Source organism: Thamnophis elegans, chromosome 9 (assembly GCF_009769535.1).
Source record: "Thamnophis elegans isolate rThaEle1 chromosome 9, rThaEle1.pri, whole genome shotgun sequence".
NCBI classification, from domain to species: Eukaryota; Metazoa; Chordata; class Lepidosauria; order Squamata; family Colubridae; genus Thamnophis; species Thamnophis elegans.
In genome coordinates this window covers 58098352-58110554 of record NC_045549.1, presented here as the reverse complement: position 1 = coordinate 58110554, position 12203 = coordinate 58098352, and the positions used below count along the sequence as shown (strand labels likewise).

The 12203-nt window shown below is 44.0% G+C and overlaps 1 protein-coding gene across 1 annotated transcript in view; it reads left to right on the top strand.

Moving 5' to 3' along the window:
- Window positions 1-12203, top strand: part of LOC116512868 (gamma-aminobutyric acid receptor subunit alpha-4-like) — a 93557-nt gene that overhangs the window by 18510 nt on the left and 62844 nt on the right. The window contains exons 3-6 of the mRNA XM_032223536.1: window positions 8557-8624; window positions 9871-10091; window positions 10184-10266; window positions 10484-10627. Coding sequence (XP_032079427.1) covers window positions 8557-8624; window positions 9871-10091; window positions 10184-10266; window positions 10484-10627 — 516 coding nt within the window. The remainder of the gene's footprint in view (window positions 1-8556; window positions 8625-9870; window positions 10092-10183; window positions 10267-10483; window positions 10628-12203) is intronic.

Below are 12203 nucleotides of genomic sequence, written 5' to 3'. Positions count from 1 at the left end.
ACGTTTCCAGCATTCTGCTGGGCTTTTGGGGAACATTTTCGCTATTCTTGCTGGGGGCAAGTGTCAACGATAAAACATTTTATGTAAATTTTATTTATATACTTCTGACATTGTTAGTTTATAATTTCCCCCCACAATTCAATGGTGTATCCAAAAATTTTTGCACAAATTATCATAGTTTCTTTAACCGTTTCTTCTTCCCTCTTAAATCTCAATATGCTTTTTTATCATTTTTTTCCTTACTCCTGTAATATTTTATCAAGTTCTTCTTGTTCCCTGTAAAAACCACAACTTTCTACATCTTTTTTGTATCTTGACTGAATTTGTAAATACAGCCATCAATCTATATCAATTCTTTGGTATTAAAGTTCTTGATTTGTTTTTAAATTTCCTTAGTCGTTTAATAAATCTTTGTACCTTACTATTTTATCTAAATCAAATACATTAGGGTATATTATTCTAAAGATTAACTTTAACTTTTAATAGATTTATATGCCTCCCAATCCCGTAGGACTCCGGGCGGCTTACAGAAAAAGTTAATATAAGAAGTTAAAATAAAGAACAATTTAAAAAGAAACAATTTAAAAAGAAACAATTTAAAAACAATGCACCATACATTCAATCTGGGTGGGCTTGGACCTCATTCCTGAAGTCATTCTACTTCCATCCATCTTCTTTCATCTTAGTGTGTCTCTTTTTCTTCTGATTGCTGCGAAAGAAAGAAAGATGGGAGAAAAAAGGGAGGGAAGAGAGGGAGGGAAAAAGGAGAGGGAGGAAGGACCACAAACCTGGCACTAGACGCAACTTCAGATGATACCTTGAAATAGCACAGCAATCCAGGGCTGGAAGGGACTTGGAGGTCATCTAGTCCAACCTCCTGCTCCACAGGACATTGTTAAAGTGAGTTTCTGTCTTTTGACCCCAATCACATGACTACATAGCCATGTCCACCCAGTCACATGAACCTCCCCCCAAGCCATGCCCACAGAACCAGTAGGAATTTTTTTAGATTTCACCACTACCTTGGCGGATGTACAAGGGGAGAGCGTCATCTGTTCTCTTTCAGTTTGGAAGCTTCACAGAAGAAATGCATTGGAACGAATCCTTATATCTTGCTCAAGATGTCCATTTCCACAACATCTTCACGCCTGTGGATTGGCTCATTCAACATCGAACTGAGGGGTTTCTATCCTAATGGAATTGCCTGGGGAGAACTCAGACCCTGAATTGGTTTTGTCTTGCAATCATTCCCTTTCAATAAAAGGTTCATTTTGAAATACTGCTATCACAAGAGTCCATACTTTCTTGATTGGGGAGTAGAGTCAGGACCTTACATAAAGCAGGGTCTGAAAAATTGGTCAACCCAGAAAAGCCAACATTCTTCTGAGGGGACTCTGTATACATTGTCCAAGCAAAGGGCGAGCAAGGAGAGGGAGAATGCTGGGGTGAAACCCCAGCCAGAAGCCAGCTCCTTCTGCCCCATCAAAGACATCAAGTCCAGTTTGGAGGCCCCCACAAAGCCCTGATGGTTGATTGGAGTGGGGAAGAAAGATAACTGGGATGGAGGAATCCGAGGGATCACTCTAGAAGCCCTATCCAATCAGGTAGAGCCGATTGAAGAACTGGGAGGAGATGACCACCTCAAGAGAAATGTTATGCACCTCGTGATGGAGGCTCTTGAAAACATCAGAACCGGGGGGGGGGGATTAGATCAACACCAGAATCAAGGCAGCAGCAGCAACCAATGAGGCTGGGGCCGCTGCTGCAGATCCAGCAGCAGCAGGACAAGCAGACGTGACAGTGGGGGCAGCAGCCATCCAGGTGAACCCACCCTGCAGACCACCAGCCATTGCAATCATTCCTGGCCAGCCCAGAGTGCCACAACTAGAGAGGAAAACCCCCACTTTAGAGTGAAGTACTATGGCGACCCGCAGCAACTGGGTTTTTTCCTGGCGCATGTCCTCATGTATAGGCAGGAGTACAGGAAGGATTTCCAGACCCAGAGCGCTCAGGTCCAATTCTTCACCTTGGAAGGGGCAGCTGCCCGCTGAATGGTGACCCTCCACAATGCTGACACCCCTGAACTGTGGACGATTCATGATGGCTCTCTGCTAGCTTGCGATCACATCAGAACTATGAAACGGGTGCTGGCTGGTAGCTGAATACACTAAAGAGTTCTAAGATCTCACGTGCAGAGTGGACTGGCCAGAAGACATCCTAGTGATCTGGTTCAAAGATTGCCTGAATGATGATCTCTACCATTCCTGCCTGGCTCGAGGGGCCCCAGACCACCTACATGACTGGTACATCCTGGCCAAAGAAGTGGAGATTGACATGGCCAGAAACCAGTACCGAGGGGAAAGAGCTTGGAAGAGATCCCCACCCGAGCCATCTGGCATAGCTCTCAGTCATCAAATAGTTTCCATTGGCTGACTCAGTTGCCATGCCTATATATTGGCTGATCTTGTTACCATGTCCTGCCAGTTCATGAATATTCTGACATGTTTCACTTCTCATTCAAGTAGCTGCTTCAACTCTGAATAGATGGTGGGGAATGGAAGAATTTATATTCCTTGCAGACAGCAGGTTACTTGCATTCTTTTAGAGCAGGGATGTCAAATTGGCGGCCTGCAGGCTAGGTGTCTCATACACACCTAACTGTGGTTTAGTGGATTTATTAATATTCCCCAGCAACATCTTTCACCAAAAACCCAGAACTGTCCCTATTAAGTCCAGCCACAAGCAAACCAATGCTAGTCCTCAGAGCAATGGCCAATGAGTCCACAAGGCACTTGAAAGTTTCCCAATCAAAATAAATCCACCAGGCAAAATTAAATACACAATACAAGAGATTTCATGAGGCAAGAAAAGTCCAGAGTCCAAAAGGCACGATCCAAAGCAAGACAAGAATCACAATGACCAGAAAACGCAGTTAGGAAGTGAACACGTTGTTTCCATCATCACTTCCATCTATCTGCTGTGCTAAATAGCCAGCTTCTGGTGTAGCCCATCAAGAAGCCTGAGGCTTTCTCCTCACAAGTAATCTATCTAACGTGGGGATTGATTGAGCGAACGAATGAGTGTGTCTGATTCGGAGGGCCTGGCATGGAATGCGGGAGCTATAGGTGTGGGTGGGGGGACCACAGACACGGGAGTGGGTCGGAGCATTACGGTCGTAACGGGGAGGGGCAGATATGGCGGGGACTTTAGGGCTGGCCATTACCGGGGAAGGAGGGATCGCTACGTAATAGAGATCCCTCCTTCCAGCCCTATGAGTCCCACTCCGAGACCAGATGGCGCGAGTAACAAGGACCCTGGTCTCCGGCTGTTGTCACTAAACGCCAGGTCTGTTGTCCACAAAGCTCCCCTCGTCCGGGACTTAATTTTAGACGAGGGGGCAGACCTGGCGTGTATTACTGAAACCTGGCTGGGCCCGGAGGGAGGAGTCCCCCTCGTAGAAATGTGCCCAGAAGGATTTCAGGTGCTTCATCAGCCGAGAGCTCAGGGAAGGGGTGGGGGTGTGGCTATTGTTATTCGGGAGTCTTTTGTTCCTCGTAGGATCCCTGCTCCGGAGCTTGTTGGGTGTGAGTCCCTGCTGCTGAAGTTGGACCTCAAGGGTCAAGTGGGCCTGCTGTTAACGTACCTGCCTCCCAACTGCGTTGCAGCAGCCCTCCCCTCGCTCCTCGAGTCGGTAGCTGAGCTGGCAGTTGAGTTCCCCAGGCTTATGGTCCTGGGGGACTTCAACTTGCCTACACTCGGTGAACACTCTGATGGGGCGCGGGAGTTCATGGCTTCCATGACAGCCATGGGCTTGACCCAGATAATTCGGGGCCCTACCCACTCAGCGGGTCACACGCTCGACCTCGTATTTCTCTCGGAGCAGTGGAGTTGTGATCTTGGTCTGAGGGGTAATGAGATCATACCCCTGTCGTGGTCAGACCACTGCCTACTGAGGCTTGACTTCCGGAGACCAAACCCCCACTGCAGGGAGGAGGAACCGACCAAGTGGTTCCGCCCCAAGCGACTTATGGACCCCTTGAGGTTCCAGACGGAGCTTGGGGTTATTCCTGACACTCTCGCCCACAATCCGGTAGAAACTCTGGTTGCTGCCTGGCACTCGGCAGCATCGGAGTCCCTTGACCGGATTGCGCCACTACGGCCACTCCGAGGTGGTGGATCCCGGAGGCCTCCTTGGTTCACCGAGGAGCTCCGGGAGAGGAAACGCCGAAGGAGACGCCTAGAGCACCTGTGGAGGTCCGATAGATCCGAATCGAACCGAGCACTTTTAACAACCTGCACCAAGGAATACATCAGGGCACTTAGGGCAACAAAAAGAGCATACATTGCCTCCTTGGTTGCGTCCGCCGAGTCCCGTCCAGCCGCCCTGTTTAGGATAACCCGTTCCCTCTTAAATAAGAGGGATACGGGGGACCCCTTGCAGGGTAGGGCTGAAGACTATGCCCAGTTCTTGGTGGACAAAGTTGCTCGGTTTCGGTCGGATCTGGACTCCACTCTTGCAGACCCAGCCGAGGCACGAGTGGACGACTTGGTAGACCAGCGCTGGGTTGAGTTTCAGGACGTTACCCCCGGGGACGTGGACAAGGCCATGAGGGCTGTGAGTGCCTCTACCTGTGTACTGGACCCGTGTCCCTCCTGGCTGGTAGCTAACTGCAGGGAGGTGACACGGAGCTGGATCCAAGCGGTTATTACCGCCTCGCTTCGGGAGGGGCACTTCCCCGCCGCACTTAAAACGGCGGTGGTGAGACCCCTCCTGAAGAAACCATCTCTGGATCCAGCTGTACTTAACAACTATCGTCCAGTCTCCAACCTCCCCTTTATTGGGAAGGTTGTTGAGAAGGTGGTGGCCTACCAGCTTCAGCGGTCCTTGGAGGAAGCCGAATACCTGGACCCCTTCCAGTCCGGCTTCAGACCTGGTTACAGCACAGAAACCGCTTTGGTTGCATTGACCGATGATCTCTGGAGAGCCAGGGATGGAGGTCATCCCTCCATCTTGGTTCTTCTTGACCTCTCAGCGGCTTTCGATACCATCGACCATGGTATCCTTCTGCGACGACTGCGGGAGGTGGGGGTGGGAGGCACTGTTCTGCAGTGGTTCTCCTCCTACCTCTCGGACAGGTCGCAGTCGGTGTTGGTCGGGGGACAGAGATCGACCATGAGGCCCCTAACATATGGGTTGCCGCAGGGGTCGGTCCTGTCCCCCATACTATTTAACATCTACATGAAACCGCTGGGCGAGATCATTCGGAGGCACGGGATAAGATACCATCAATATGCGGACGATACACAGCTGTATCTGTCCGCCCCGTGCCAACTCAATGAAGCGGTGGACGTGATGAACCAGGGTCTTGAGGCCATTAGAGACTGGATGCGGGCTAACAAGCTTGTACTCAACCCAGAAAAGACCGAGTGGCTGTTGTGTTTCCCTCCCAACAATTTGGCTAGCATTCCATCACTCAGGCTGGGGGGCCAAATTTTACACCCCTCAGACAGGGTTCGCAACTTGGGAGTCCTCCTGGATCCACAGCTGACCTTTGAGCACCACCTGTCGGCTGTGACCAGGGGGGCATTCGCCCAGGTTCGCCTGGTGCGCCAGTTGCGACCCTACCTGAATCGGGAGGCACTCACAACAGTCACTCGCGCCCTTGTGACCTCTAGGCTGGAATACTGCAACGTGCTCTACATGGGGCTGCCCTTGAAGAGCATCCGGCGACTTCAGCTAGTCCAGAATGCGGCCGCGCGAGTGATTGTGGGTGCACCTCGGTTCACCCACATAACACCTATCCTCCGCGAGCTGCACTGGCTACCTGTTGATCTCCGTGTGCGCTTCAAGGTGCTTCTTACCACCTATAAAGCCCTCCATGGTAGTGGATCTGGGTACTTGGGAGACCGCCTCCTGCCGATTACCTCCTCGAGACCGATTAGATCTCATAGATTAGGCCTCCTCCGAGTGCCATCTGCCAGCCAGTGCCGGCTGGCTACTACGCAGAGGAGAGCCTTTTCAGTGGTAGCTCCGACCCTCTGGAACGAGCTCCCCGTGGAGATCTGTACCCTCACCACCCTTCAGACCTTCCGCGCAGACCTCAAGAACTGGCTATCCTGCCAGGCCTGGGGGTAGAGATTGATCTGCCCCCACCCGAATGTTGGATGAATGTTGTTTACTTTTTAATTATATGTAATGTTATATGTTATTGTCTGTATCTCCCTTCCTATGAGTTGTTAGCCGCCCTGAGTCCCCTCAGGGAAAAGGGCGGCCTATAAATAAACCAATTCATTCATTCATTCATTCTCTCCTCCTGCCTTTTCTCTGCCCTACCTATTCTCTGAGTACCTGTTGTTACATTTCCTTCGTCTCTACCTGACACATTGCACAGTTGCATTCTTCTAAATTTGTAATCTTTCCTAAGATGGGGATGTATTGCTTCTTAATGGGTGATCCATCATTGTAGAACTGCTAATTTGCAAGACTTGGAAGACCAGTAAAGCCATTAAAGTAGGTTCATCAGTATAGTAACAATTGGATTCTGGACATTTAGACAATGAGTCTTGGAATGCTTTGTTATCCATTCTTCAGTTTCACTGCTATTTTTAGTTGCAATAACCTATTCCTCCCTTTCTTTAATCACAAGAATACAAGATTTTTAATTAGAAACAAAGTACTAAAGCTAAGTATGTCTGCCCTTGTGAAACTAGTTAACTGAAACCATTATACGACAATTATTTTGAGTTCTTAGATGACATTCAGGATATACAGTATATTTTCTGGTTTTCATAATATTAGTATTAAGAATAATTTTCAACTTCTAAAATATGGTGACCACACAACTATCAGCAATTGTGGAGGAAGCAAAGTATCTTGATTCATTTCATATTGGCTTCAGAGAAGACTGTAATAGTTGAGCCCAACTGTGTCCTTTTGATATTCCTTATCTGATGAGCATAATTTTTGTAAATCTTGATGCAAGAATAAATTAGTGGTTTATTTAATGGAATCCTGAATTCTGATTACCTATCTTTGTAAAACTTCATGTAATTTTTTTTGCCTGTTTTAACCTGCAGCTCTGAGATAGATGCCCAGCAAAAGTTCAATAGTTTAAAAACTTCAAATGTTTCTGCTAATTCATACTTGAATGCTCTGAATTACATGGTTAGATCTTGTCCATGGGGCTGCCCTGGAGATGGCAAGGGGTTGGCCCCCGCCACCTTGGCCTTGACCCACCCCAGTCTGGCCGGGCACTCTCCCATGGCATGTGCACAGGATGTGGTGACCATGTGAGAGCTGGCACACAGCTGACCTGTCATGAGCACCGTCTTGCCCCACAGACTGACCATTTTCCAGTTGTAGTAGAGCATGTAGAGCTCCAGCAGCAGCGCTGGGCCTCCAGGGCACCCACTGTGCCCCACCAGGGCCTCCATTGCCTCCATGGCCTGCTTGCTGCCCAGACTTACCTGCTGGCCCCACAGTCCATAAGCACTTCTTTCACTAGGACAGCTCCACCTCCCACCTCACGTGGGAGAGCCACAGCCACCAGCAGTGCTGCCGCCATCTCCCCCTCCCCTCATCTGCTCCTGGAGGGAGGGAGAGAGGAAATATGGGAATGAGAAGGAGGGAGGCAGGAAGGAGGTAAAGAGGTAGGAAGGAAGGTAAGGAAGGAAGGAAAGAAGGAAGGATGGATGGGTGGGTGGATGGATGGGTGAAAGGAAGGAAGAAGATGAAATAAAGGAAGGAAGGAAGGAGTTTGGAATGAGAGGGAGAGAGGGTCAGCCCCACTGCCCTCACCACCCACTTCCCCCTGCTCCTGGCCACACTTGGTAGTCTCCAGCCTATCGCTGAGGATGCTTTGCTTACAAAGCCAGGTCTCCTTGCATGGAGAGGGAGTGGGTCTCGCTTTGACCCATGCGGTTTGCCATCCCACATCAGCCATGAGCAACCCGGCCAAGGAGAGCAAGCATAGCAGCAGCCTCGAGGAGGAGGTAAGTGTGGCCTGGTGCCCCCTCAGGGAAGTTGGGCTGGGCTGGGCTGGGCTCAGTGGTGGGGATTCAGCCAGTTTGCACCACTTCAGGAGAACCGGTTGTTAAATTATTTGAATCCCACCGTTTGCTGGGCTGCTGGATCCTGGTGCCTTGGGAACTTGAGGGTTAGGCTGGGCACTTGCCCTCCACTGCACAGCCAGAGATGAGGTGCCGGAGAATCAGAATCAGAGAGACAGACAGACAGAGAGACAAGAGACACACAGAGAGAAAGAGAGAGTCATATAGGGAGAGAGACAGAGAGAGACACACAGAAACACAGAAAGAGAGAAACTATAAAATGAATTGTATTTGCATAAACAAAGGAAAATATGTAAAAGTATATGGAAATCCATGTTACACAGGAATCTGTAAATACAGCTGCCACATATAAGTGCTTCATTTTCCTAAAATGAGGCCAATGAATTGTTTCTGTAAATCTTGGCATTATTTGTCTGCATAGTTTTTCCTGGTTTTTTTATGTGGAACAATTCAATTCTCCTTGGTTACTATCTTTTTATACATTAGGTCCTGTCACTGAAGTCAAAACAGATATCTATGTCACAAGTTTTGGACCTGTTTCTGATGTAGAAATGGTGAGTATGAGTATTATGATAGGTTTGAGGAAGAAAAAAATTAAACCTAGTACTAAGTGTGTGACTAAATGAAGGGTTTTGGGACTCACCTGTTATTCATGCAAAAAAGAACAGATTACCAGAAACTTATTTTCAGGGTTTTTTTTACATATGGCTATCACAGCTTCTGTTCTGGTCTTTCCATATTTTAAAAAAGGAAAAAACTCAAAAAATTGTCTTGGTAAAGATAGGGGCTTGACTGAAGCCAATCAAGATATGATGAATCTGTATAATTAAGTGAAATCATCCCATTTGCCTGGGAGGAAAGGCAAGAAATAGCCTGATCCTGTGTACCAGTTCCTTGATATTTAGTTCAGAAATACCACTGAAATTTCCAGTTATACCAGGCATTACTTATATGCTGTATGTGTAAGCAATTTTCTTGCAATAGCAGTTTTAAAAGAATAATAAAGGAAGAACTGAATTTTTTAGAAATTGCATTCTACCCTATGCATTTTAATTCAGTTTTGACACTTGTAAAACATTGCAATAGTTGTGTAACCATCCCCAGATAGAGATAGAAATGGTGCCCAGAATTATAAGATCGAACCTCCTCTCCTGACAGATTTTAAGAAAGGGGAAAGCCTTGATCAGGCCACCATCTTGATTTTTAAAGACTTTTTGTGAATGTCTTAATGCAGGAGTCTTCCCTAGTGAGCAGTGTGCCTAGATGTTGAGGGCCCAGTTAAAACGATTCTGCAAGATTTACAAACTTCCATATGTATCTTATATATAAATGGTGGTGAAGTTAGAAGATTTACTATTTTGTGGGAAATATTCACTTTTTGTTTACCCCTATGATGTTTTTACTGATTGCAATTCAATAACATTTTTTTCATTTGTTTGCTATAAGCATACAATATATTCCCAGTTCAAATTTTAATCATTTGTAAAAAACAAAACAAAATAGCATGGACATAAAATCAATAACATATGTTAGTGAATTTATCATTTCGTTTCCAATTCTGAACAAGTTTAATTACATGCTTCTTGCCATTCTATTAGATTACAGTAATTATTTTGATTTAGTATGTTTAATAATTTATTTATATAACTAATGTGGAAAATTAAAGTATTAAGATGTACATAGTTCTATCGAATTGATAGAAATGTGTTTAGGGATTTTGTAGTTTCCTATCACTGATTTATTCTTGGGAAAATGCATGTACTGTATAACATTGTTTAATTTGCTTCCCAATTATTATAGGAATATACAATGGATGTTTTCTTTCGTCAGACATGGGTTGACAAGAGATTAAAATATGATAGTCCCATTGAAATTCTAAGATTAAACAACTTGATGGTTAACAAAGTGTGGACCCCAGATACTTTCTTTCGGAATGGAAAAAAATCTGTGTCTCATAACATGACAGCCCCAAATAAACTATTTAGAATTATGAGAAATGGCACCATTCTATATACAATGAGGTACCCGCTTTATATATTCTGTACATTTACATGATTTAATAATTGCTGATGTACTATCCTATGTCAGGACTAATTTTACATGGTTCCTATAGGCTCACCATAAGTGCTGAATGTCCCATGAGATTGGTGGATTTCCCAATGGATGGACATGCCTGTCCGCTAAAATTTGGAAGCTGTAAGTCCCCATTTTGACATTTTACTTATGGTACTAAAGCTCAATTTTTGTTCTTGTTGTAAGAAACAGGTCAGTGAATAGCCACAGGCTTGTATCTTTGTCAAAAAAGAAAGCTGGTGCCCCTGAAAGCAACAGGAATGCTTTCACTGGGTTTTAAGATAAGTTCTTAAGACAAATATTTTGTCCATTATTTTTTTTCTAAATACATCTTGTTCAGATGCATATCCAAAGAGCGAAATGATCTACACCTGGACAAAAGGGCCAAAAAATTCAGTGGAAGTCCCTGAAGAGTCTTCTAGTTTAGTTCAATATGACCTACTTGGACATACAGCATCTACTGACACAATTAAATCTATCACAGGTAAGATTCTTCCATTTCAGGTTTAGATAAATTTGCTTGCTCTTTGCTGGGTAATTCTTTAGGAGACAAAGTGAAAATGGTTGAAAAGGCAATTAAAAACATGGGAGTTTGCAGCAAGTGACATGTTTCATAGCTACATGTTTGTCAATGCTAATCATTAATTGTGACTTAGCGTACAATAAAAACTTGCAGATAGTCCAAATAAATTCATATTAAAAAGCTGCTAGAGCAAATGTATCAAGTGTAACAATTATTACTGTTTGTGATGATTTTTAAAGTCATGTTTGAATATAGCAATAGGCAGAACAGCAAGAGAAGTGACAACATTGATGGTCTGTGGGTGACAATTTTAAACATTAATTTTGTTGTTTATGTTATATGAAGATTTTAATCCTGTAGTGTAACTCAGGACAGAATTAGGTAGTGGAGGGAGAAGATGTAGCTGACATATTTTTGAATGGCATTATTGATAGCAAGAGGAAAAAAATATTTTCATAATGAAGTGGAAATTATCAGTCAGTGAGACACTATTGATCCCTTATGGATTCATTCAGAAAGACTTTATACAAAGAAGTTATCAAGGGGTAACAATCAAATCTTCACACATTTTCTATTCAGTATTTGAGGCTTTTTAAAAACAATCTTCTAACCCAGTGCCTTTAAATTTGCATCCTATTAAATTAAGTTTCAATAGCAGCCAATATTGGACTAATTATTTCATGCAAGAAATGTTAACTATGTAGAAGTAAATTAATTTTTTCATTGATGTACCTTGATAAGAATTGAGTAAATTGCATCCTATTCTATCAATTTGTGATCATCAAAGGCTCTCTAAACTTTTTTCCATTGCTGCCAAAGGCAGCATTATTTTGCTTTGTTTCTTCCATGTTTCTTTGGAAGAGCTTATGAATTAAAATAAATATGAGATAAACTTAAGAAAACTTATTTATCAACATACTTTTGAAATTCATTTTATTTTTCTATGATATATTTAATTACTTCTTAATTACCTCCCTATAACGGGGGTGAGAGATCATTCTACTTTTTAAAAAAATATAACTTACCTTGATTGATTCATTTATTCTCTGTTGTGAAAAAATATCATTTGTCATTTGGAATACTGAACCTGAAAAACAAGTTGCCTAAAAGAAAATACTCATTTGAGGAGATACAAGTATCACCCAGACATTTGATAGCATCCTTTCATCAATTTGTATATTTTTCCTACAAGTTTTTCTTGCTTTCTTGCTGTATGTATGTATGTATGTATGTATGTATGTATGTATGTATGTATGTATGTATTTATTTATTTATTTAATGTATGTAACATAATACCAGGATATAACATAAGATCAAGAGAATCTTTTGCACTGTGTCCTGGTGCAATCCAGTTTCAGCAATAGATGTTCTAGGTGTGTGCAGAATCTGTGCAAATTTCACAGGAGGCCCCCTAACTCTATCAATGGCCTTGTCAATACTTCCTTGACAGCAATAGCAAAATATTATTATTATTATTATTATTATTATTATTATTATTATTATTGCCAACTAATTAAATGCAACGAAAATGAAGCCT